Raw genomic sequence first — 24944 nt, 5'->3', positions numbered from 1 at the left:
CATTGTGGGATACAAAGGCAAGTGATGTGAAGTTATCATCCTCTATATACGAGTTGCCCCAGTCCTGAAAATACTTCAGGCACAAGCTTTGTTTGCTTATACTTGGATAAAGGATTTAACCAAGTATATAATTTCTTGGTATCTTTAATTTGTAGTTTAACCACATGGAAAAACTTCCAACAATGCAAGGAGTATTAAGGATTTTAAGATTCTATATGATAAATATGTTGTCAGTTGAATGAATCTTCCACTGAAACTTTCTCTGACTGAAAGACTGTTTAACTTTGATTCATTTTTTAAACTTTTTTTACACACTCTTCTTTTCAATATGCAATTCAGTTTTATCCTGCTCAAAACTAAATAGTGATCACTTCCTATATCAAATCCTCTGTATATTCTTGTGTCCTGAACCAGTGGGAAAACATTACTATCAATTATAACATAGTCAACGAGAGTTTCTTATTTCTTGTATATGAATTTGTGCACATACAAGAAATGCGAATTTGTACACATTTTTATGTTATAATGTGCTGTTAGTAATAACTAATCTATGTTCTAAATAGAAATCTATCAGGCACTTACCATTATAATTAGCTTTGCTCTTTTTTCCAATTTTGTCAAAATATTTCTATATGTCTGATAATCATTTCCTAATCTGTTGTTTAGATCTCCAGCAAGGACCAACTTTTCCATTTTCATTGTGTCTGCTGCCTTCTCTAATGCCTTAAAAATTCTTACACTTCTTCCATATTAAGACCTTCACAAATAAGTCTCATTATCCAGTTCCCTATTCTGATATTTGCCCTTATCACTCTACATGATATTGCTTGCCATTCAAGAATATCATCCTCGTATTTAGGGTTGATTACTGTAGCTACCCCTTCTTTTCACTGATTGTTATTGCCTGAATATATTTTGCATTTTGGTTTAGTTTTCAGTTTGGTGTGGGTTAGAACTTTGGTGGCACATGTGTAAGTGTAATTTGAATAGGTTGTGTGCGTGTCATATCATTTTATATTTCTATATTATGTAATCATCGTCACTATCAGCTATTACATTTTGACCTTTTGAAACCCACTTAACTGCACTGATCTCATCTATATACTTTTTTTCCTCCTCCTGCTATTTTTCCTTCAAACATTTCTTTTACTAATCTTTTATCTCTCATTTTGTTTAAGTGATAATGCTGTCTTACACTTATTGAATATTAATAATGTCAAGTTATTTTCTAATGTCTTTATGTTTAATATGCTCTTGGCATTGATGACATTTTTCACCCCTTTTACTCTACAATTCTCAAATTCTCAACCTCTGGTCTTCAGTGTTTGAGTTACATTTTAATTTATAATCTAGATTTTCTATGCCTATATTAAATTGGTTTGGATGCTGTCTTTTATGCTTTGTGTTTCTGTGATTTCTCTCATTCCATATTTTTTCATTATTCCAAATTTATTGAACTGCCTATTTTCCGTACTGCTTTTTACTTATTCTGTTATCTGATCTGTTTCATATATATAATTGACATCTAAAAATGATGCCTAAATAATTGATATGTTTTACTTGTTCTATAGGTCAGTTGATATTTGTTAATTTCTGCCTATTTTTTTAAAATTATTTTAACACTGAATTTCATATAAAGTTATAATTATTTAATATGATTCAAGACTTACAATTAACCACACAAAATTTTTACTATTTCTTTATATTTAACGTGATAGTGCCATTGATGTCATTTAATATTGCTAAAATCTTGAAGACATGTAGGTTTATCTCAGAGGATAATTGCATCAAACCATCATCCTGCATTCAATGATTCAAACTGCTAAATTTATTGAGAATTTCATTTCTTAAGTGTATAGCATGTGGCTATAAGATTCCATTTATACTGTACCAGTTTATAATTTTAAACAGATTTTTCCTCAGAATATTATTGTATGCTTTTCGAGATTTAAAAAAAAAAAAAAAACTTAAATAGATATCCTCCTGTGATGTGTGAACTCTTTCTCATAAAATAAAAACACAGACTTGGCAGCTCCTGTTTGGCCTAATACTCATCTTCAGTTTTTATTATTTTGTGACACATCCAAGGAGTCCAAAGACTCATTGAGGAAGGGCACCTACCTTACAACTCTCCGTCTCCACCACTTAATCAACCAACTACACCAAACTGCCATTCCATCATCATCATCATTCAGCTCCCCAAGCAGCCATCATTCTCTGAATTGCAGTGTACTAAACCTTACATTTAGTAAGGTTTAGTAAATTTAGTACATTTAGTTGCAGTGATCTGTCTTTTCTGTCTGTTCATATTGGTCATCAGTTAAAATCCTTCTTGAGGACTTTATACAAGCTGAACTTCTGATAACTCTCCAAAACTTTGAATCATCGTCAAATAATGAAACATTTGCTGATGATGAAACAAATTTATATGTTCATGAATTGAAAATTCATCCCTTCCTAAACTTGTTTGGTTGGCTAAGCAAATATTGTTTCAGCTCTTCACCCAGTTGGCTGTTAGTTTGAATTCCATTGTGGATGTTTGAATGTCTAAGTGGTAGATGAATTTCATTGCATTGTGATACTGTCATTCTCCTTATTGGAAACCTAAAACAAATTGAAAAATTTGATTGATTGGTTTCTGGAGAGCAATGTTTCCACATCACCTACTCTTCATCTCATCCATGGTACTAATGTGCAGTATGTTATAATCTGTTGTGAGTGGGATTATCATTAAAAAATATTTATATGAAGGTTGAATAGCAATAGGTCAAGTACTGAAGCTTATAGTATGTTATCTTGCTTTCCTTCTTCTTTCAGACACTACACTTGCATATAAAAATCTTTGATATCTCTTCAGTCTCTCTCTCACCCTGCCCCCACATAGTCTACCTATTATCTAATATCTAATCTCATTTGTTACAGTTTAGCCCTGGTATAGTTAATGCTTTTGCAAAATCTTGAAATACCATAATGTATTTACTATTATGGGAAAACTAAAGGACAATACGGAGTGGGATTTCTAATTAAGAAAACAATTACGCACCTTATAGAAGAATTTAATTATACAGATGAAAGAATAATTGAAATTACACTTAAAATAAACTCTAAACTTAAAATCCGGATCATCCAAATATATGCTCCCACCTCATCTCACACTGATGAAAAGATAGATGCATTTTATGACTCGCTGCAGCACACTCTATCATGGCTCTTACAGAATTCTCTATCAGTAACAAGCTTTATGTTATGAATACATTTTTTAAGTTAGCCCTCAAAAGAAAATGGACATGGAGAAGTCCAAACGGAGAAATAAAAAATGAAATAGATTATATACTGTGTAATAATAAAGAAATAGTTCAAGATACTTCAGTACTAAATCAAGTAAAAACAGGAAGTGACCACAGACTGGTCAGAGCCAAAATTAAAATAAACCCCAAATTGGAAAGAATAAAATGGCTAAACAACAAAAAATCAAGTTTTAATTTAAACCCTATCGAAAACAAAAAGAAGGATTATGAAGAAAAACTCAATCAAAAACTAGATTTAATAAATATATTTGAAGAAGAAGACATAAATAAAATAAGCAAAAACCTAACGGAAGTAATAATCTCAACAGCCAACAAATTCAAAAACAACAACCAACAAAAAGACCATAAACTTTCAGAGGAAACCTTACAACTACGAAAAAAGAGACAAAATATGAAACAAGACAAAAACTTAATTTCTAAAATAGAATATGCAGAACTATGCAAAACAATAAGGAAAAAGATGAGAAATGAAATAAGATCTTATAACACTAAAAAAATAAAAGAAACAATCGAAAACAATAAAAATATGAAAATACTAAGAAAATATTAATCAGTTGGCAAAAGTCAAATAACTGCAATAAAAGATAAGAATGGAACTACCATAAGGAACCAAGAACAAATCCTATTGCAGGCTAGAAGAATTTTATAACGAACTCTATAGTGATCCTTCAACAGATAAATCAAATATAAATAACTCATCTCCATTGCATATGGAATTCATTCCCCCATTCACTTCAGATGAAATAAAACAAGCATTAAAACAAATGAAAAATGGAAAATGTCCTGGTGAAGACCTAATTCACATAGAATTAATTAAATGGGGAGGAAACAATATAATTCACCGTGTCACAAACTTACTAAATTTATGCCTAGAAGAGAGGAAGATACTGGAAAATTGGAAAAATGCTACTCTGATACTGTTATTTAAAAAAGAGGACAAAGAAGAAGTAAAGAACTATAGACCAATTAGTATTCTCTCTAATCTGTACAAAATTCTCATAAAAGTAATAACAAACAGGTTAACATCTCTTCTAGACTCAAATCAACCAGTAGAACGAGCAGGATTCCATAAAGGCTTCAACACAGCTGATCATATTCATGCAGTAAAACAAATAATAGAAAAAGCAGAAGAAAACCAATTGCCTCTCTGTTTAGCCTTCATTGATTATGAAAAAGCATTTGATTCCATCAAAACTAATGCAATAATCAATGCACTCCAGAATCAGGGAGTTCCTGGAGAATATATGGACCTCCTCCAGGCAATATACCTCACTGCAACAGCAACAATCCAACTTCACACGAGTAGCAATAAAATGTCAATTGAAAAAGGTGTCCGACAAGGAGACTCTCTATCATCCAAAATCTTTACAGCAGTCCTTCAAGAAATATTTAATAATATAAACTGGAAAAACCTTGGTATAAAAATTAATAGCAGAATCTTAACACATCTAAGATATGCAGATGATATCATAATTTTTGCAAACTCCAGAAGACCTTAATATAATGATAGAAGACTTATATCATGAAAGCAGAAAAGTCGGTCTAAAGATAAACAGAGAAAAAACTAAAATCATGTTTAATCGTTTAGTAACACCAAAAAACATAATAATATAAAACAATTTTTTGGAAAGAGTCTCTTCATATAAATACTTAGGTCATCTCATTGACCTAAACTGTGGACTCCAAAAGGAAATAAATAGGAGAGTTCATCTTGCCTGGAGTGCATTCAGAAAATTGAAAAACGTTTTTCAAAACGATGATGTCCCACTCTGTTTAAAAAGGAAGACATTTAACCAGTGTATACTTCCAGTCATCTCATACGGTTGCAAAACTTGGTTGCTAACAAGAGCACTGGCAAATAAATTAACAAGAACTCAAAAAAAAAAAAATGGAGAGGTTGATGCTAGCCTTCACATTAAAAGATAAGAAGTGAAACACCTGGATAAGAAGCCAGACTCACATCACTGACATCATTCTTCACCACAAGCGACTAAAATGGAAATGGGCCGGACATTTATCCAGAAGAGAAGATGAGCGATGGACCACCATACTTACGAAATGGATTCCTAAAGAAGGGAAACGAAGCCGAGGACATCCTAAAAGAAGGTGAAGTGATGAACTGTCAGAGTTTATTGGGGAAAGTTAGTCAACCATTGCCAAGAACAGAGAAAGGTGGAAAGAACTGGAGGAGGCCATCATCCAGCAGTGGACAGAGAATGGCTGAAAAGAAGAAGATTCACTATGGCCAGTGGATATTCTATCCTACTGTGAGCATGAATGTTTGTGAATGCTTTTAGGCAGCAGATGAATTTTAGTGTAAGATAATCAACTATTCTGCTTATCACAGGCCTGAAATATTTGAAAAAGTTTCATGTTTGATCTGAAGAAAAGGCTCCCAGATTATCTGACCCTCAGCTCACCCATAGTACTAATACTATACCCTATGTCAGTGTTTCTCAAACTTCAGATATCCATGTACCCCCTCTTAAATTTTCATTATTACCAAGTACCCCCTTATCAAAATAATAATAAATAAAGTATATTTCATATACTTTATTTATTGTAAATGTCTATTTTATTTGAATTTATATGTTCATGTAAACAAAAAAAAAAAAAAAAGATTTATTTTTAAAAGAACAAAATTTGGTATAGGTTCCTCTTCATTTCCTGTCCATGAGCATCCATATTTCAAGTAATTCATATCACACTTACGAAACTTTTTCATCTGCTTCTGAGTTGGTTCTCTAGAGATGTCAGACAACACACCTGATCCAGATTTCATTTGATCCAGATACAATATCAACGTTTTCTTGCTGATTACACTACTGGTATTTGCTATATTGCTCTCTTTTGTGCGTTTTATGAATCCAGTCTTTAACCAATGATCAATTCTTAAGAATTTGAAAGCTAAAAGAATTTGAAAATCATATGCACTTCTTCATAGAGCACCTATGAAGAAGTGCATATGATTGGTGCGATATTAACAAAAGATCGTGTGAACCAAAGACAAGCCAACAATTGAGTTGAAATGCTAATTCTCTTCAACCGAATTCCATAATATCTGAAACACATTCACTATATATTTCTTAGTTTTAACACATTCATGATGGGGTGGTGTCAAGCAAAACCATATGTTGCACTGGCAACATATGGTTTTGCTTGAATCTATATAGCAGTTTCTGTTAGAGGGGGAGATGTGATTCATTAGTTAGTGCCGTTTTTATCCCAGTTGTCTCTAATTGCACTATTTGTTGAGACGTATATTACACAGACTTCAAATGTCTCTGTACCTTATTCAGTGATGCAATAAAACTACTTGTTTTTCTTGCGTCTTCAGTATAGTGACGTTGTTGGGGAGGGCATGGTGTTTACCACAGGGAGAGAGTTACTATCACTATGATGTTTATGTCATGGCGATAGTAACTCGCAATTTGAGTAGGAGAATTCATACATAATATATAATTTATTGAGAAATATATATGTTTAAAATAATTTTTTTTTTCTGAATAATGATTCCATGCATTAATGATACACAGCCCAAAATTGCCAAGTACCCCCTGAAGACCTTTTGCGTACCCCCGGGCCATACTTTGAGAAACACTGCCCTATGTTAATAACTTTTTTCAAGGTGGGATCCACATAATTCATGTCTTGCTTTATTGTGAAATATAACTAGATGACTAGAACATGACTGTCCCTTAAAACTTGTTCTGGCCTTCATAAGGGATCGTGCCATATCTGTCCAATAATGTATCTAACCCACTTCTCCACAATCTTAATCACGCAAAAAAAAAATAAAAAAAAGCAAATTAGTCTGTAATCCACAGTGTCATCTATTATTCAGTGGTACAAGTTTACCTTCCTTTCACTCCATCAGTGGTCTTCCACAAGCTAGTTTCATTAACACATTCATGCCATGATGTCTTATTGCAAAATAAGGCACAAGACTAAATCTGATGTCAGTGTGTTTAATAGTTAAGTATTATCGTTATCATTTACATAGCACCATGCTCTTAAAATGTATAGGAAATCAATCCCATTATATTCTGCAGTCTTATAAACTTTAATGTTCTGAACATGCCAAGTTCATTCACTTCTAATTTCAAAGCTGTTCCTTCCCACTCCCTTCTGGAAATGCTCTCTGTTTCAACTACTTTGTACTTTGTTGAAACACTAGGAAAGTTATAACTAAAAAGATTCACCAAAGTTATTATTCTTAGTTTGTTAATTTTTTTTTTTTTCATATGAAGTTTAAAAAACAGATTTTGCAAATTGAACACTTTATGCTGCTAATCATAAGTTTTAGAGATGCATTTTTTTTCAGAACTATTTAGAAATAATATAAATGAAAATGGTATGATGAATATTTTTGTGTTATGGGTGTTATGTTGATTTTTGTTTATATTTTTGATTTTTTTTTTGCAGAAATATTTTCATCTTTACTTCATGAGGTTAGCAAGACGGAATTTAAACTTCAGTTGAAGGTAAAGTTGCAACATTTTATTTCAAGTTTAAATCTAAATTAGATTCTGATTAAAAACAATTGATTGCTTTATGAGCATTAAGTAATTTGCATATTGTGGTTGTTTTTTTTAAGACTTCCATACACATTTCAGAAAAGTTTTAGACATTAAACAAATGAAAAATTGAGTATATTTGAAAATCTGTTTGTTTTTTTATTATAAATGTTTTAGATAGTTTAAGAAATATATATTCTGATTGTTTTCTTTTTTTCCCCTCTCTCCTCTCCTTTCTTAATGCAGAATTCAAGCTTTCTTGATGAGACATGGCTAATAGGAGTAAGTTTTTATCCTTACAAGTTACATTTGAATTTCAGCAGTTTCTATATATTACAATATATATATATATATATATATATATATTGAAATACAAAAGTTATATATCAAAATTAAACAATAATTATATTTTTGTTTAATCTTTTATCCAATTGTAAGCAAACAATTTGTGCATGAAATATCTTCATAACTAAGACTACTTGTATATAAGGGCTAATGACTTCGCATAATGCAAAAGCACACATCTTTTTGGTGTGTATAATGCTTTGCATTATGGGAAAGGCCACTACCGAGACCACTTTTGAGGGGTGGGTTAACTCTCTCCAAAACTTTCATTGAGTGACCCTAAAGGGTCTCTGCTAAACTCATCACCACATGACAGAAAACTCAGCAGTGACAGGCAAAAACCTGACACCAAGCAGAATCACTCTACTCCCCAGGATCAGCTTAATCAAATGGCAATCCTTAACTTTATTTTGAATTCTTTAATAGTAGCATTAATAATAATAATCAGATAATATATTATAAAGCTAATGTTGTAGCAAGTAAGAGGAAGAATGATTATGGAAGGATAACTGTAATCAATGCAGATATTGGGAAGGTGGCAGAAGCAGGAAATAGTTCAGTTGCTGAGTGATCAATTTGAAAGGGTGTATCATTTAGATCACATATGGGCCACTGTGGGCCAGATCCGGCCCTTTACTTCTTTTGATCCGGCCCTAATCTATTTCAGTGAAGTTTGTCCGATTCGTGGTGGGAGAAAACATGGTGTGTTCTACTAACTCACATTAAGCTGACGTCATAACTTGTGCAAAACACACTGTTTTCTGCAACCAAGGTCTCTTTCTCACTTTGACTAGTGGCGTGTGTGAACGTGTTACAACGTGTCAGTTCAGTACTTGCATTGGTGTTGTGCTTTGTTCACTGCATTGATGTTATGATCTGTTCAGTGCCTGCGGTATAGAAGACAGTTTTGTTTGACAGTTCTGAATATCGCTTATAAATTTGGGACAGTGTCAGGGGTTATTGCAAAAAAAAGAAAAGTAGATGCAGAGAATCGTCAATTTCAAGACAACTGGATGGAGGATTATTATTTTATTCTGAATAAAGGTTTGCCTGTATGTTTGCTGTGCAACGAATCCGTATCGTCAACAAAGAATACAACATGAAGAGACACTTTACTTCGAGACATACAGATCACCCAAAAATTGATGGACAACTATGAAAAGATGAAATACAGAAGTTGAAGAAGAACTTGGATACTCAGCAGCAAATGTTCAACAAGCAAAGAACGCACCACAGCATTGTCAAAGCTAGCTTTGTGGTAAGCGAAAAAATCGCTAAGCATTCTAAGTCTGGATGGCTTGCATTTGAATGGTTACGGTGTAAGAAGACTTGAGAAAGTGTTGCTGAATGTAGTGGATGTGCAAATTCAGGGAAACTAGATTTGATAAGGGGGGGGGGGAGTAGAGATACAGTCCTTATGGAGGCAGTTGAATGTAAGAATGAATATAATATGCCAGAGCAAATAAGGACAACAAATCAGAGTGGGATAGTTAATATAAGGCATCAAGGTAGGGTTGGGGCTAATGGGGGTCTTAAATTCATGTACACTAATGCTAGGAGTATTAGGAACAAGAAGGAAGAGTTTTTGGCCATGGTTGGCACTTCCAGACCACAGGTTATTGGTATTAGTGAATCATGGCTGACTGTAGATGATATAGCTAGTGGGATTGAATGTGATGGGTATAGTGTGTTCAGGAATGACAGAGAGAATAAAATGGGGGGAGGAGTATTGTTGATGATAGCTGATGAGCTCCAGCCAAGGAGAATAGAAGTTGAATTGCAGGATAGAGAAAAGAGCACATTTGAGGCCATTTGGTGTGAGATTGTGGCTGGCAGAACTAAATATACAATTGGGTGCTGCTATAGACCAGGTGATGGAAAAGATGGTGGTGACAGTATGCACAAGCAAATAGAAGAAATGGGTGGAAGGAGGGTGATTATTATGGGAGATTTCAACTATGGTTGCATTGATTGGAGTGAAGAGAGGACACACAGGAGGAAGGAACTGGATTTTATGCGGTTATTAAGGGATAACTATCTGCGACAGCATGTAATGGAAAATACCAGGGGGCAGAGAGTGCTGGACCTAGTAATTACATCTGAGGATTTGGCTGTAACAAATATGACCACATTGCCACCAATTGGTGAGAGTGATCATAGGGTCTTAACTTGGGAGGTGGCTAAAGGTGTGGAATTTTCAATTAAGACAGGGTACATGTGGAATTATCAGGCTGGAAAGTATGACAAGCTTAGGAGTTTGATTGGTTCAGTGCCAAGGCATGTACAACTGCAAGGACTAGAAGTTGATAGTGCATGGGAGGTAGTTAAGAAGTGCTTGCATGAAGCAATGGCTGACTGTATACCTAGAGTCCGAATAATAAATCAAGTAGGGGTTAAATGGATGAATAACACCATTAAGCTTGAGTTGCAAAAAAAGAAACAACTATGGAGGGAATTTAAGGAGAAGGGTGACCGGCAGGCACATGAACGGTATAAAGCGCACTCCAGAAGGGTGACGAGTGTGGTAAGAAAAGCAAAAAAGGATTACGAAAGAACATTGGCCATGCAGGCTAAAGAGAATTCTAAACAGTTTTTTAGATATGTAGCAAGTAAAAGGAAAAATGTACATGGCAGATTGATTTTAAAGAATGCCGATGGTAGGGAGGTAACTGAATCAGTTGAGATAGTTGAGTTACTGAGTGAGCACTTTGCAAAAGTATATCATCCAGGTGGTGACATTGCAGAAACGAATAAACCAGTAGATTATACGGGAATTGTGGTTAATGAAGTGGAGGTGAGTAGTCTATTGCATAACCTCAATGTCAATACATCTGTGGGATTGGATGGTATACCAGCTCGTGTTGTACGAGAAGCAGCTAAAGAATTGTCAGTACCCTTGACCATTTTGTTTAATTTGAGTCTCGGGTCTGGGTTAGTCCCGAGCTGGTGGAAAGAGGGGAAAATAGTTCCACTGCATAAAGGTGGTTCCAAGACTGCTGTTGTAAATTACCGACCGATTAGCATATCAGGAATCATTGTCAAGGTCTTAGAGAAATTAGTCAAGAAAAGAATACAGGATTGGATAGATGAAAATGGGATATTGTATGGGGGACAGCATGGTTTTGTGAAGGGTAGATCATGCCTCAGTAACTTGCTCACGTTTTATAACACAGTGACGGCTGAACTGGATAGGGGTAATCGGTTTACAGTGATACTACTGGACCTTGCCAAGGCCTTTGATAGGATACCACATGGAACCCTAATCAGTAAACTGGAGCAGATGGGTATAGATATAGGGTTGGTGAGATGTATAAGAGGGTGGTTGAAGGAGAGATATCAAAGAGTGGTTTATTCAGGAGTGGAGTCTAAAAGACGTCTTGTGACTAGTGGAGTGCCACAGGGCTCTGTTCTTGGACTACTGCTTTTCAATTTGTTCATCAATGATATTGGAAAGGATCTGAGAGGAAGTGTTCACTTGTTTGCTGATGATGCAAAGTTGGGTAGAGCAATTGTGAGTGCACAGGATGATTTGGATAGTTTGGAGGACTGGGCTAGGAAAAATGGATGTCAATTTAATGTGGCAAAGTGTAAGGTTTGGGGTGAAAAGAATAGCAGCAGTATATCGCATTGGTGGAACCATACTCCAGGAGATTGATGAGGCCAGGGATTTGGGAGTGTTGGTGGATAGGGAGTTGAAGTGTAGGGGGCACATTGCAAAAGTAACTAAAACAGCTCACCAAATCACTTGGCTTCTGAAAAATACTTTAACATGCAGAGACGAACAAGTTGTTGTTCCTCTGTATCGAGCCTTGATAAGACCCCATCTGGACTTCTGTGCCCAGCTATGGGCACCAGGGTTTCTTCGTGATGGGGAGGAAGTGGAGAGGGTCCAGAGACGAGTGACCAAGATGATAGCAGGTCTGTGGAATGAACCTTATGAGAATAGGTTGAAGATTTGTGGGTTGCAGAAATTGGACGATAGGCGAAGGAGGGATGATATGATTGAGACATTCAAATTACTAAAGGGTTTTTATAAGATTGATCCAGAAGATATTTTTGAAAATATGACTGGTGGTGGGAGGACTAGGGGCCATGCATGGAAGCTGGGCAAGAGCGTGGTTGACAAGGGTGTTAGAGCTAGGTTCTTTACTTGGAGAGTGGTAAATGAGTGGAATAAGCTTCCAGAGTCTGTTGTGGGTGCTACGACCGTGAATGAGTTTAAGGCAAGGTATGATAGATAATGTGTGAATGTTGAATAGTTGTTCTTGACATGATGTTAGGGCCTCCCTCGATGAGTCTGTCGACTCCTTGGAGTTTCCCGGAACAATAATAATAATTATAATAACAATAATAATTTGGTGAAGGAGAATTTATCAAAGAATGTCTGTTGGATGTTGCAAGTATATTATGTCCTGAAAATAAAAAAGACTTTGAGATTATTCGTTTGTCGAGATGTACTGTTGTCCGACGGATAGAAATTATGGCTGATGATATCAAAAAAAGTTTAAAAGAGAAGATTGCTAGATTGGAAGCATTTTCAATTGCTTTGGATGACAGCACCAATGCCTCCGATACAGCACAATTAGCACAATATTTATTCGAGGAGTTGATACGGATTTCAACATCACATAAGAATTATTGGCATTTCAGCCATTAAAAGGAACAACTACCAGCGAAGATATATTTGAAACAGTCAACACAGTCTTCGAGAGATTTGGGCTTAAATGGAGTTCACTATCTGGCATATGCACTGATGGAGCCCCTACAATGGTTGGTGCACAGAAGGGATTTATTGGAATAGTTCATGAAAGAGCAATAGAACTACTGATCCATCCGGAAAATTTAACAAATTTTCACTGCATTATCCACTATAATGAGTTTAGTTTAATCCTTTATCCAAGTGTGAGCGAACAAAGTTTGCACCTGCAAGTATCTTCAGGACTGGGGTAAGGTAGTGCAACACCAGGCAACTCATTGCAAAGGTGGAGAAAGCGCTTATTACTCCTATCTCAGTATCTCCCATAATGCAAAGCACATCTCCTTGCGGATATGTGTAATGCTATGCTTTAAGGCAAGGCCCACTACCCATACCGGTTTCGACCTTTATTGAGGTCTCGTCAGTGGGAGTCAGGCCCAGTAGTGGAGATACAAAGGCAGAAGCAATGAGAGGTCATACTAACTTATAGGAGTTGCCAAAGGGTGTGCAAGCTTATTATTAAACTACTCCGGATTCAGAGAAAGATGTTGAGAGTTTATTTTTCACTTGGTTAGACTATAATAAGTTTAGTTTAATCCTTTATCCAAGTGTGAAAAATAAACTCTCAACATCTTTCTCTGAATCCAGAGTAATTTAATAATAAGGTTGCACACCCTTTGGCAACTCCTGTAAGTTAGGATGACCTCTCATTGCTTCTGCCTTTGTATCTCCACTACTGGGCCTGGCTCCCACTGATGAGACCTCAATAAAGGTCGAAACCGGTATGGGTAGTGGCCCTTGCCTTAATGCATAGCATTACACATATCCGCAAGGAGATGTGCTTTGCATTATGGGAGATACTTAGATAGGAGTAATGAGAGCTTTCTCCACCTTTGCAACGAGTTGCTTGGTGTTGCACTACCTTTCCCCAGTCCTGAAGATACTTTCAGGCACAAACTTTGTTTGCTCACACCTGGATAAAGGATTAAACTAAACTTATTATAGTCTAACCAAGTGAAAAATAAACTCTCAGCATTATCCACTAACAAAATCTGTGTGCAAAATCGATTAAATTCACAAATGTTATGGAAGTTGTGGTAGCCAGTATTAACTTTATTAAGTCACATGCACTTAATCACTGCCAATTTATGTGTAATGCTGCCAATTTATGTGTTATGTGTAAATAGGTCTGCCAAATACACCTTAAAGGTGTATTTGGCAGACCTATTTTCGGATTATGAAGATGTGTCTTATTATTGTGAAGTGAGGTGGTTGAGTAAAGGTAAAATGTTAAAACGATTTTATGATCTGAGACAAGACATTGCAGATTTTATGGACATAAAAGGAAACACAATTAATCAAGTAAAAGATGATGAGTGGGTGTGTGATTTAGCATTCCTTGTAGATGTCACCAGATACCTAAATGAACTGAATCTTAAATTGCAAAAACAAGGACAATTGGTTCATGAACTGCATGGACATGTCAAAGCTTTTTGTAATAAACTAAGATTGTTGGAAAGTCAGATAAGAGCTAAAAATTGTTATCATTTTCCTACTCTAGCAACTCATAAAAATATCCCTTATAATTGTTATGGAGATGAACTGAAGGCACTAATAGAGCAATTTGATACAAGGTTTGCCGACTTTAAAACAAAGACTCCACATTTGCTATATTTGCTCGTCCGATGGTTGCTGATGTAAATAATGCGCCAGAAAACTTACAGATGGAACTTATTGAGCTTCTGGCGGATTTAGTGCTAAAATCACAATTTAACAACATTGCTTTGATGGATTTTTATAAATTTTATTTGGTGGAAGAAAAATATACAAATTTACATGCCTTTTCAAGAAAAATCATTTGTCTTTTCTGAGCACATATATGTGTGAACAGTTGTTTTCGAGGATGAAATACAATTAATCAAAAATTCGGACAAGAATAACGGACGAAAACCTCAAAAATTCTATGCGATTATCCTTAAGTAATATTAACGTCAATATTGATAGTCTCGTAGTTCAAGTACAAGGCCAATCTTCACATTAAACTTATGTCGTTCATTATATTATAAAATTTATGTAGAGCTTTATACCAAAGCATTATATTATAAATAAATGAAATATGAAGTAGCAACTTGTTTTAATTCATTTAATATTAATTTATTTTATTTAATAATTTGGTCTGACCCTTGACTCGGAGACAGAATGATTATTTGATCCCCGAACTAGGAAAGGTTGCCCATGCCTGATTTAGATGGAGATTCTGCAGTTGCTGCAGTATAATATTATTTTAACGATACAAAATTAAAAACGGAAAACTCATGTAGAAAGATTATTTAATAGTATAATTTTCGCCTGTGTGTCACAGGCTTCTTCAGTACATTTTAAGCTCAAATTAAACAATAACTGACAATTCCAAAAAGTGCCACTTAAGTAGCTGGTGTAAGATAACTAAAAAGGTCAATATATTTCCTAACAAAAAAAAAAAAATGTATACAATAAAAAGTTAGGAAAGATTAGCTGATTTATAAAGTACTATCTCCCATAAAGGGGATAGACTTAAGCCATTGGATCTGTTTAAGTTAGGAGAATGAAGTAAAGTTTCACATGTTTCTTTATAAAGGCATTCCATGAAGAACCAACTTTTGTGAAGGACTCTTGTCTTTCTCCAATGAACTCTATGTCTAGTGAAGATGGCACGTTCTGCAAGTCCAGACTTTTCATATTTAAAGTATTCAATATAAGATTGGTGTTCTTCTAGCCAAATAGAGGCAGATCCTCCTGTTTGTCCGAAATAAGATGATCCACAAGAGCACGCAATCTGGTAGACACCTGGATAATTAAGATGTGGAAGCTTGTCCTTAGGAGAAGTGAGAAAGGTTGAGATTTTTCTAAATGGTTGAAAGGTAACAAAAATATTCAGTGGTTTTAAAACTTTTGCTATACGTTCACTAATGCCTTGTACATAAGGGATAGGAATGCGCGTTATTTCTTCTGTATTTGAAGAGGAAGACATATTAAAACTGCTCAAAGCTGTTTTAATGAAGTAATTCTTATAACCATTAGATAGGAAGTAAGAAGTTATATATTGCAGTTCTTTCTGTAAAAGATCGTGTGAAGAACAAAAGGAGTGGGCCCGATGAACCAGTGTTTTAATAGTTCCTGCCTTTTGACTGGAATGGTGATGAGATTCAGCATGGATATAATGGCCTGTATGAGTCTTCTTTCTATAGGCTGAGAAATGTAGGTTACCATCTGGTTGACGAAGAATTAGAAGATCTAAAAAGGCTAACTGCTTATTTGATTCTACTTCTAGGGTAAACTGGATCCTGGGATGAAGTGCGTTTAACTTAGTGAGAAACTGTTGAAGTTCATCAGAAGAGCCATTCCATACAGCAAAAATGTCATCGACATATCTGAACCAATGAGTAGGTCTGGGAGAAATATTGTCAAAGATATGTTTGAAATGTTCCATGAAGAAATTGGAGATAGCAGGAGAAAGAGGATTGCCCATTGCTGTTCCTTCAATTTGTTGATACAACTTATTTTTAAAGATTTTTTTTTTTTTTGAAGATCAAAAGAAAAAACTTAAAACCTTCTTCGGTCGTCCACCTAGATCAGCGCTTCCCAAACTGTGGGCCACGGTCCCCTTGAGGGCCGTAGGTTTTGCTGAGGGGGACCGTGAAATAATGAAAACAAATTTAAAATGTTTTAAGACTAAGTAGATTTTTCTTATCTTAAAAGTATTTAACTTTTATTTATTATTTATTTTTTGTTATTTTTTATATTTTAATGGAAAAATTCACACGTTGGTGTTGGTTCATAAACTTTGCTTCCTGCGTATTTCAGTGCTTAATGAATATTAGTAAATGTATGCTTATTCATATAAGTTTCATTTCAAAGCAGTGGATATGTTTTGATATTTATATAAAGTCAATATCAATTGGAGTTGATATTGACTTTATATGTATATAAAGTCAATATCAACTCCAATTGATATTGACTTTATATACATATCAAAACTCGTTTTTTATTATCACTGTAATCTGAGCTAGTTTTCCATTACTAATAAAAGTTTTGCATGTACTTCACACATGAAAAAGAGCTTAAACACGTTCACGTGGGACGATATTAACTTGCTTGCAGCAATAAACAACATGCCCTCTCCAACAGTCACTATACTACAGAGGCAAGAAAAACAAGTACTTTTATTATGTCAGTGATTAAGGTATGAGCAGTCTGCTAATATATTTCTCAACAAATAGTACAATTAGAGACAACTAAGATAAAAATGACACTAATTAATGAATCACATGTCCCCCCCTCATACAGAAACTATGCTGTATATATAGACTCAAGCAAAACCATATGTTGCACCTACAAACACAGTATCTAACTGAAAACTATTGTTATTAATTAGATGTGCGTGAGTTCGATTTTGCAAGGCAGCAATAAAATTCAACTGAACGTGTTAAAATTTTAAATGTGTTAAAACTAAGAAAAATATATATATATAGTGAATGTTATGGCAGTTTCACATATGGAATTCGGTTGAGGAGAGTTAGCATTTCAACTCAATTGTCAGCTATGCTTTTATCTTTCGGTCGCGCGTTCTTTTGTTAATACCGCACCAATCATATCCACATTTTAATAAGCTGCCTTTGCTCTGTGTTTCGCATTAGGCTTAATTACTGTTAAAGGGAGAAAAGTCACAAAAGAGAAAAATGTTCCTGGTCCAGGGATTCCCTTATTCAGGTAATATTCACTAATTTCATGTTGTTAGTCTGTGGTGTGCCAGTATCGGTAAGTGGTGCTATTATTTGATCTATTCTACGTTAAAAATTTAACCCTGAGATGGATAAGTGGCTGATAAAAAAAAAAAAAAAAAAAAAAAAAATCCAGCAAACAATCAGAAGCAGAAACAGACTAAAAAAAAGAACAGTATTTCATATTTTACCAGAACAGCCCGCGTCGTCTTCAGCACTAAACGGTAAGATGCAAAAAATGTCGCATGAAAAAATTCGAAAATACGATCCTTCTTATTTGAAATATGGGTTTGTACCATCATATAATAATCCAAACAAACCTATGTGTGTAATCTGCTGTAAACAGTTATCAAATGATTGCACGTGATCCGGAAAACTTTGTTGCCATTTAGATACTGTTCATGGAGAATATAAGATTAAGACAATTGAGTTTTTTCAAAGAAAGGCTGAAGAATTAAAACGACGAACTAAATGTTTTTCAAAGCATGCTAAACTGAATGACAAATTAGTAAAAGTATCTTTCGAAATTGCTTTGTTAATTACAAAAACAAAGAAACTCATACAGTTGGTGAAGACCTCGTCTTACCAGCAGCAATAAAAATTTGTGAAACTATTTGTGGTTCCGAAATATCAGAACCTTTAAAAAAAATTCCGGTGTCTAATAACACAATTAAAAGAAGAATAGATTGCATTGCCGATAATATCATGTCTACATTAATTTCACGAATCAAACAAAGTAATGCATTTGCCATTCAGCTTGATGAATCTACAGATAATACGAAGGACGCTAATTTAATGGTTTTTGTTAGATACCTCTATAATTTTCAAATTCGTGAAGATCTACTGTTTTGCAGAAATCTTTCAAGTACAACCAAAGGAAAAGATATATTTGAAAAAGTGAATAATTTTTTTAAAGAATATGAACTTGATTGGCAAAAGTGCATCGGGATTTGCACTGATGGTGCCACAGCCATGATGGGTAGAATTTCAGGTTTTGTAGCAAAAGTAAAAAAAGTTTATCCGAATGCAAGACATGTTCATTGCCTTATCCATAAAGAAAACTTAGTATTTCGACAAATGGAAGAATCGCTGAGTAAAGTGTTATCAGAAGTTTCTACTGTAGTTAATTATATAAAAAGTAATGCTACTAATTCAAGACTGTTTCGTATTTTATGCCAAGAGATGGATTCCAATTATGACACTCTTTTACATCACACGCAAGTAAGGTGGTTGTCCTGCGGAAAAGTTCTAAAACGAGTTTTAATATTCAAAGATGAACTATGAATTTTTCTTCTTGATAAGAATCCCATGTTAGCATCTCATTTTTGTGATCAAAATTGGTTGTGTTTCATTTCTTATCTGTCGGATTTTTTCGAAAAAGTTAATGAATTGAATCTTTCTCTGCAAGGAAAAAGCACCAATATATTAACACTAAACATTAAATTGCAAGCATTTCAAAGTAAACTTTCTGCATGGTTAAAAAGTTTTAAGGATAATAAAACGGAAATGTTTACTTCTCTTCATAAATATGTTAAAGAAAATAATATTTTACTATCAACAGAAAATAAAAGGATAATAATTAACCACCTCACAAATTCTATATTTTTTTTCGAAAAATATTTTCCTAATTTGAATGAAGATAAAGAACATGATTGGATAAGAACACCATTTGCTCCTTCTCTACAATTTAGCAATCTTCCATGGTCATCCCAATAAGAACTAATTGATATGAGAGCAGATTCAACCTTCGAATCAGAATTTCTTAACAGTGATTTATCCGAATTTTGGATTCGACGACAAAAAGAATGTTCTTCATTAGCAAAAGCAGCCTTTAATATGTTAATTCCTTTCACATCTACATACTTTGTGAAACAGCATTTTCATCGTTATTGATAATTAAAAATAAACATAAGTCCTGCTTATCAATGGAAGAATTGGAAAGAAATCTAAGAATAGCCATTTCAAATATTTCACCTGATATTGACTATTTGTGTAGCAGTATTGAAACACATCCATCACATTAAATTGTTATTAAACTTCTTTTATGCTTTTAATTCTTTCTTTATTACTAATCGTCTTACGTTTCATGTGCTTGTGTACAATATGCAAACATACAATAACAATATATCTATCTATATAAAAATCTGAGATAATGTGCCATGTCAAATGTGTATGTAAGATGCTAAAAATGTAATATTTGCATTTGATTTTTGCAATATTCGCTGCATCTGTTTTTGGATATAAATTATAAATTAGTATTGAATATAAATACAATAAATATTATAATAATATATGTCTCAATTACGATTTTTTTTCAAGGGGGGGGGGCTGTGAAATATTTTAATTTTTATAAAGGGGGCCCTGACATCCAGAAGTTTGGGAAGCACTGACCTAGATTGTATGGTCTTCCGAAAGTTCATAAACTAGGCATTCCGTTGAGATCAGTCGTAGATTGTATAGGTTGCCCCACTTACAAAATCTCAAAATTTTTATCAAATTTACTCTCTTCAACTAGAAGAACTGATACTTATATAAAAAATACTTCAGATTTCAAAAATAAAATTTCAGATCTTCATTTGGACGTTTCTGATATCATGATCAGTTTAGATGTTGTTTCTTTATTTACAAATGTGCCTCTTTCTGAAAGCATTGAATTACTGCAACAGGAATTTCCTTCAGACATTGTAAAATTATTTGATTTTGTGATACATTCTGGTTATTTTTCCTTTAAAAATAAGTTGTATCAACAAATTGAAGAAACGTGTGAAACTTTACTTCATTGTCCTAACTTAAACAGATCCAACGGCTTACGTCTATCCCCTTTATGGGAGATAGTACTTTATATCAGCTAATCTTTCCTAACTTTTTATTGTTTACAATTTTTTTTTTTTTAGGAAATTTATTGACCTTTTTAGTTATCTTACACCAGCTACTTAGATGGCACTTTTTGGAATTGTCAGTTATTGTTTAATTTGAGCTTAAAATGTACTGAAGATGCCTGTGACACACAGGCGAAAATTATACTATTAAATAATCTTTGTACGTGAGTTTTCCATTATTAATTTTGTATCGATATGTCTACTCACTGTATACCTTTTTTTAAAAAATATTATTTTATTATTTATTATTTCATGACACCTCCAAGGAGTCCAAAGACTCATCGAAGGAGGGCACCTACTCCACTACTCACATTCCACCAACTACTTTTCATCTACACCAATGCCATCTACTGCCGACCACCACTACTACTAATTTCACAGCCAGTCACAAACATCCATGCCCAAGGTGGGATTCAAACCTGCAGTCTTTTGGCTGGAGTGCAGATACGCTAACCACTCGGCCAACCAGGCTGGCAAATATGAGAATTGAGGCAGATGAACAAGAGATACTCAACATATTGAGAGGATCTGTGTGTGTGTGTGATAAAAGGACCTCCCAGATGAGTCTTTGACTCCATGACGTCTTGGGGTAATAATAACTATCTCAGCCAGCACGTAAAGAAAGGCACACGAAGAACAAGAGTTCTAGATCTCATTATTTCATCAGAGGTTGTAATTGTTAGAGGGGTTTCACATTTTCCTCCAGTTGGTGAAAGTGATCATGAAGTAATCACCTGTGTTGTGGCTAGTCATATGCAGACTTTTGCAAGGAAAGGATATATTTGGAATTATAAGGCTGGTGATTATGACAAGCTTAGGAGACAACTTCGAGCTATAACATGGAACGAGGAGTTGAGTGGTAAGGAAATAAATGCTGCATGGGAACTTACAAAGAAATACATAACAGCATCAATGTACGAATGTATCCCAAAGGCCAAAAGGCTGAATAAGGTAGGTGTAAAATAATGAATGTAAAACTGAAGCATGAAATCTGGAAAAAGAAAGTACTTTGGAGTAAGTACAAAATGAATAATGATAATCAGTCATATGAAGAATATAAAGAACAAGCCAAGAGAGTGACTCAGTTAGTAAGGAAAACAAAAGTAGAGTATGAGCAGAAATTGGCAAATCAGGCTAAGAAGAACACTAGAGAGTTTTTTAGTAGAAGGAAGAATGATCATGGAAAGATGAAGTTAAGGGATGAAAGTGGTAGAATGATAACTGCTGCAGAAGACATTGTTGAGGTATTCAGTGATCAATTTATAAGGGTGTTTCATCCTGATCAGGGTGGAATCATGAGGAACTTAAGTGTAGAGGACATAGGAGAGGATAGCTTAATTGTGAGTGAGCAGGAGGTATTTGAGGAAATAAATAACCTTGATGTTAATAAGGGCAATGGGATTTGATGATATATCACCACACATCTTAAGGGAATGTTCCAGGGAACTGGCAGTAGCATTGGTATGCCTGTTTAATAAGAGTTTTGCAATAGCACAGGTTCCAAGGGAGTGGAAGGAGGGTAAAATTGTTCCACTGCATAAAGGCAGAGGATAAGGCTGTAGCTTCAAATTATAGGCTGGTCTGTATATATTTGGAGTTGTGGTGAAGGTACTGGAGAGATTGACGAGAGGTAGGATACAGAAATGGGTTGATAGCAGCAGTATTCTCTGTGGTTATCAGCATGCGTTTGTTAAAAGGAGATCATGTTTCACTAACTTACTTATGTACTATAACAAGGTGACAAATATCTTGGACAGGGGAGATGCATATACAGTGGTGTACTTGGATTTTGCAAAGGCTTTTAATAGACTACCACTTGACAAGCACTTAAATGAATTGAAACAGATGGGATTGGATAACAGACTTCTGTGTTGGATCAGTGACTGACTGTCAGATAGGTATCAGAAAGTTGTATATGGGGGGCAGTATCTTGAAAGAGAAAGGTTACCAGTGGTGTGCTGCAGGGGTCGGTTTTGGGGGCATTGGTGTTCAATTTGTATGTTAATGATATTGGGTTTGGTTTAACTAGTGATATCCAGCTGTTTGTGGATGATGCAAAACTGGGGAGAGCAATGCACAGTCAGGCTGATGTTAATGCCTTACAAGAGGACTTGAATAGATTGCATGAATGGGCAGGTAAGTGGAACTATCAGTTCAATATTGCCAAGTGTAAGGTTTCGAGATTTGGTAAGCAACGATGGGATGCAAAGTATACACTTGGTGGGGATACTTTAACAGAAGTAGAGGAGATGAGAGATCTAGGAGTGATGATGGACAAGGACCTGAAATTCAGGGGCCACATTGCAAGTTGTGGAAACATCACATCGAATAATGGCAATGATGTGGTACCCTGACATGCAGAAATAGAGAGGTTGTGATTCCATTGTATAAGCCCTTGATCAGGCCTCATATGGATTATTGTGCACAGATTTGGTCGCTGGGTTTTCATGGTGACGAGGATATGTTGGAAAGGGTACAGAGAAGATTCACAAAGGTAGTCAGTTGTCTTTGAAATGTGGAGTACGAGGACAGATTGAGGGAATGTAAGTTGCAGAGCCTTGTCAATAGGAGGAAGGTGGGGATATGATTAAGACATATAAACTGTCAGGGGTTGTTATCAGGTAGACATGGAAGAGCTTTTTCATAGAATGGGAGTGAGGAGTTGAACAAGAGACCATTGCTGGAAACTGTATAAGGAGGCTGTGAGCAAAAGAGTGAGAAGCAGGTTCTTTGCATGGAGAGTGGTTGGTGAGTGGAATGCATTGCCTGAGTGTGTTGTGAATGTTGGACACATTGAATCAGTTTAAGATGTGGTTGGATGAGCATTGTATGCAATAGTGAGTACCTCCCACGATGAGTCTCTGACTCCATGGAGGTTAAATGTTAATAATAATAATTTTCCAAGATGGCATACAGAATAGATCACAGTTCTGTGATCTATTAAGTATTTCAGAAAGTCGTAATGCAGTGATGGCAGTACTGATTTTTTCTAATTCAATGAGAATGCTGCTGATCTGTTCTCAGATCATTGCTAAGCTTGCCCAGGTGTAAATAAATCTAGCTTTTGCTGACTTGAACCAGTAAAATCTTAGTAAGTTTGATAAATTAATTTATTTTTTACTCTCTTGGTATTGTTTATATTGTGAACTGCTATTATGAATGTATAAGACTGTATTTAGAAACTGCATATTTAGCCTGCAAGAGCAAAGAGAAATAGCTGTCTTTTTGCATAATCATACTCCACTATATGTTGTGGAGTATGATTATTTTACTCTTTCCTGATCCTGTCCAGGGTAGTTATGTACAATGTACACTCATGCAAGAGTGGATTAGGTGACCCATTATCATTCTCAGATTTAATGTTGGTGTTTAGTTTATCAGTTGATTTCTGGCTACAGGGTTATTTTATTTCTCTTATTTATTATTAAGCAAAGACTATCACACTTGAAATATGTCAAAAAAAAGTGATCGGTTGTGCACACTAGCTCTGATGATGAGCATTAATAATGTTAGAAATGTTCAACATTGAATATAACTATCGAATATAACTTGCACATTTTTTCCCAAAATTAAAGTTAAAAAATCATGGCGTGAGTTATATGCGAGGATTTTCAGAAACTAAAGTTTTTCAGGAAAAAATCAAATCGACGTCATTATAATTTATAATTGCTCACATTATTTATAAAATGAATGCATTTAAATTTTGATTATCAATGTTATTTACTTGATCGGCCACTCACCTTCATCACTTGATATATTAAAATCTTTAGCGACAATGCTTCTGTAATTAAATTGAAACAAACTGTTCATTATTGCTTGTCCTTTTATCATTTTGGAATCATAAGATCAACATGATTTGAAAAAACTGAAAATTGGTATGGCTTACTGTAAAAATAATCATAATTAAAATTCTGAATATTTTTACGTATTGTTTATGTTAGTATGTTTATTAGTTTTGTTTTCATAACACGCATTGTCGGCACTTGCGATGTGCCCATTATGGAAATTGTTTTGTTAAAAGTGATATGTAAAGCAGTTAAAAATTTATTTATGTACAGCCATTATACAGTACTTAGTTTCTCGCTTGCCACGGAGTGCGCATGCTCGCCGAGAAGTTTGATGAGTGATTGACAGCTGACAAGAAAGCGTTCGGTATATGAGTAGCTGCTGTAAACAAGAGAGCGTTCAGACGGAATTTAGAACACAGGCCGGCAGATAGTGAGATTCAGAGGAACTGAGGTTTTTAAGTGACAGTCTTAAGAAGATTAATAGTATATTCTGAAAAAGGAAATGTGGAACTATTAAGTTTCAAAGTGGAATAAGTATTGATGAATAAAAGGAAAATATTGCTATATGCGTTTTAAACGGAATATTGGAGAAAACACTAATTGAAAGATTAATAGTAGATTCCGAAAAGGGAATCGTAGAACTGTAAGTTT

At 34.7% G+C, this 24944-nt stretch overlaps 1 protein-coding gene across 4 annotated transcripts in view; it reads left to right on the top strand.

Moving 5' to 3' along the window:
- The window catches only part of LOC150097176 (uncharacterized), a 296897-nt gene that overhangs the window by 93533 nt on the left and 178420 nt on the right, over positions 1-24944 (top strand). For all 4 annotated transcript variants that reach the window (XM_090407105.1, XM_090407107.1, XM_090407104.1 and 1 more), the window contains exons 7-8: positions 7734-7792; positions 8072-8107. In XM_090407105.1, coding sequence (XP_090263231.1) covers positions 7734-7792; positions 8072-8107 — 95 coding nt within the window. The remainder of the gene's footprint in view (positions 1-7733; positions 7793-8071; positions 8108-24944) is intronic.

The sequence above is a fragment of the Typopeltis vanoorti genome, chromosome 17 (assembly GCF_054136105.1).
Source record: "Typopeltis vanoorti isolate ZY-2024b chromosome 17, IOZ_Tvanoo_1.0, whole genome shotgun sequence".
NCBI classification, from domain to species: domain Eukaryota; kingdom Metazoa; phylum Arthropoda; class Arachnida; order Uropygi; family Thelyphonidae; genus Typopeltis; species Typopeltis vanoorti.
Note: the sequence above shows the minus strand (reverse complement) of the source record. Positions and strands in the feature narration are given on the sequence as shown.